Source organism: Lacerta agilis, chromosome 3, assembly GCF_009819535.1.
Source record: "Lacerta agilis isolate rLacAgi1 chromosome 3, rLacAgi1.pri, whole genome shotgun sequence".
NCBI lineage: Eukaryota > Metazoa > Chordata > Lepidosauria > Squamata > Lacertidae > Lacerta > Lacerta agilis.
Window position 1 is genome coordinate 62,069,375 of NC_046314.1, and position 2,722 is coordinate 62,072,096.

Here is a 2,722-nt window from a genome sequence, read left to right on the forward strand (position 1 = left end):
CCGCGATTCTTTCCTAGCTGCTGCTACAAGGCAAGGAAAAGGGGAGAGAAACAGCTGTTTACGGTTCCTCTCCTCACGAGCAACAGCTGCTGATTGGCTGCTCTTCCTTCAAAATAAAAGTGGCAGTCTTAAGCACACTTTCAAATACTTAAGAAAATACTTAAGACTTGCCGCCGCTGAGGAAAACGCCTTCTCTCCCTCCCTCTCCCAAGGCTCCAGGTGAGACATTATTAAGCGCAGGAAAGGCGGGAGCCTGGGAAACTGTTGAATTTCTGGGCTTCACTCGGTGAGGTACCGCGAATGTCTGTTGCTCGCCGTCTTCTTTCCCTGAGGGAGAAGCGGGGCGGATGACTCGTCAGAGGCTTGGCGAAGTGTGGCGGGCTGGGTGGACCTGCGAGCCGGAGGACGAGGCGAGGGCTGAGGGCAGCGTGTTCTGTTTTCCCCCTCCGGCTGACGCGAAGGCACAGAAGGTGGCGAGGCTGCCGCACGCGCCGGGAGAGCGTGCTCAGGTCCTCCCTCCCCACCTTCACACGGGGCGAGATTAAAATCCAGACGCGCACCCAACCTCGTCAGCCAGTCCACAGCGTCGTTCCGGGCAGAGGGGCAGAGACAGGTGAGACTGACTAGGGGAAAGGAACTGCCAAAGCCATAAAAGCCACAGGAGGGGAAAACAAAAGCCAACCCAAGGGGAGGCAGCGATACGAGAGACGGGCAGAGAGGCAGTCACTGGCGCGCGCTCTGGAGATGGGACCGGGCAGGGAGCTCTGGGGGATGGGGGGCCGCTCAAGGGAGCCCTCCTGAGAGCCAGAGGTTTCCAGGTTTGGTGGCTTTGAGGAGAGCGACTGCAATCAGAAGGTGGGCTTAGCAGGCGAGTCGCTTCAGGGCTGCTGCTGCTCCTGCTTTGGGATTTAACGTTTCGTTTCTCCCCGGGGATGGTATTTTGCTGACCGAGGGCTTCGCTGTTTTCTCTCCACGGATGTCTGTTGCATCTGGATTTTTTTGCCCTGGGGGTTTATTTTTCCGCCAAGAGAGCTGCTGGAGTCCTGCGAAGTTGCAGTTTGTTCCTGATTTCTCCTTCTAGCCTCCATCCATCATGTGCGCCAACATAGTCTACGAGTGGCTGAAGACCCTGAAGCTCTCTCAGTACGCGGAGTCCTTTGTGGATAACGGCTATGACGACCTGGAGGTGTGCAAGCAGATCGGGGACCCGGACCTGGACGCCATCGGGGTCTCGCTGCCACAGCACAGGCGCCGGCTCCACGAAGCCGTGCAGAGGCTGAAGGAGGAAGACGAGACCACCGCCGGGCTTTACTTCACCCTGGAGCCTCAGCCGCCCCAGCCCAGCTCGCCTTCGCCGGAGATATATACCAGCCACCTGGTGGAGCAGTACGAGGCCAAGGCTTGGAAGGAGCCGCTTCCTAAACCCCGTCATCCTCAGGGGAACAAGAAAGGGGTCCCTCGGAAAGTGGGGACCCGCAGCCTGGAGCTGATAACCTACCCCAAGCTCAAACTGAAAATCATGATTAGGGACAAACTCGTCCGGGATGGGATCAACCTCAGCAAACCGCCCTACTCCAACAAGGTAAGCGCCCTGCTGCAGTTGCACCCAGGGCCGGCCGGCTCGTTAGGCAAGAGAAGACGGTTGCCTCAGGCGGCAAGTTGCGGGAGCGCGGCTGAACTGCCGCTGCCACATACCCGCGACGCGCCTGCTGTTCACCGCTGGGCGCCCGCCGTAACAAGTGGCAATAGTAGCCAGCTGGACAGAGCCTCCAGTCTACCCCGAGGCAGCGGCGAATAACGAGCCACCGCTGCCGCCTCGATAGCTTGAATCTGTTCAGCGGCGGCTGCCCTGCTGTCGTCCTTGTGGCGAGAGGAAGTGTCTGCTTTCAAAGTACCCTCCACCTCCTGCTGCCTCGGCAGGAGCAACAGCAACACCACTGTCAAGCACCGCCATGCTCACAGGCGCCCCCAGCGCCGCAGCCTTCTCCTGCTGTTCCACGACCCGGGTGGAGCAGGAAGCGGCTGTGAAGCGCCGGCAAAAGGGGGGGGCAGGCATGATGTGCTGGGAGAGTGGCGCTGATTGTGGTGGTGGTGCAATTGTGCAGCTGAAGTAGCGGGAGGTGTCGCTGAACAAATCCAAGCAGCAAAGGAGAGTTCAGCTCCCTGTCTCTGGGCGGGGCGCCGGGGAAGAGAAGCAACAGGCAATAGAGAGGAGGGCAACAAATGACGCTCCCTTTCTGGCAGCATATGAGCAAGAGAGGGAGGGAGTTGACAAAGAGGACACAAACATGTGCGCCTTCTGGTCTTCTACTTCCTTGTTCTGCCCCCCCAGGATATAAGAGTTTAGCCGAGGGAGAAGAGCGCCCGCGCTTTAATGCTGAACATGCAAAGTAAACTGACAACTTTGTTTGGGGAAGAGATTTCCTGGTTATTGTTCATGCTTCACCCCAGCCCATTGGGTGAAAGTGGCAGGCAGGCTGTGGAAATAATACAACTGAAACATCTCAGACAGTGTAGTTGTGACTGGACACCTAGAAAAGGAAATTCTATAGGCAGGAATTCATATAAATGATACCTTACTTTATATGGCAAATGTGAGTACATATAACATTTTAAAACTTTGTTCTACCAATCAAATGCACATACAGTCCATTGTCGTGATCTCCATGTTGAAGGGAGGACATGGCTGAGAGACTTTCCTGTTAAGTGCCATACTTTAAAG

The 2,722-nt window shown here is 56.6% G+C and overlaps 1 protein-coding gene across 1 annotated transcript; it reads left to right on the forward strand.

The window, feature by feature from the left end:
• Positions 1–200: 200 nt before the first annotated feature.
• SAMD5 (sterile alpha motif domain containing 5) lies at positions 201–1,798 on the forward strand. Its single transcript, XM_033145423.1, has 2 exons — positions 201–613; positions 1,082–1,798. The coding sequence occupies exon 2, from the start codon at positions 1,094–1,096 to the stop codon at positions 1,796–1,798; it is 705 nt and encodes a 234-aa protein (XP_033001314.1). The 5' UTR covers positions 201–613; positions 1,082–1,093.
• The last annotated feature ends 924 nt before the right edge of the window (positions 1,799–2,722 follow it).

Bases quoted from the DNA above. Each gene is read 5' to 3' on its own strand.
- SAMD5 (XM_033145423.1), top strand. From the start codon at position 1,094: ATGTGCGCCAACATAGTCTACGAGTGGCTGAAGACCCTGAAGCTCTCT.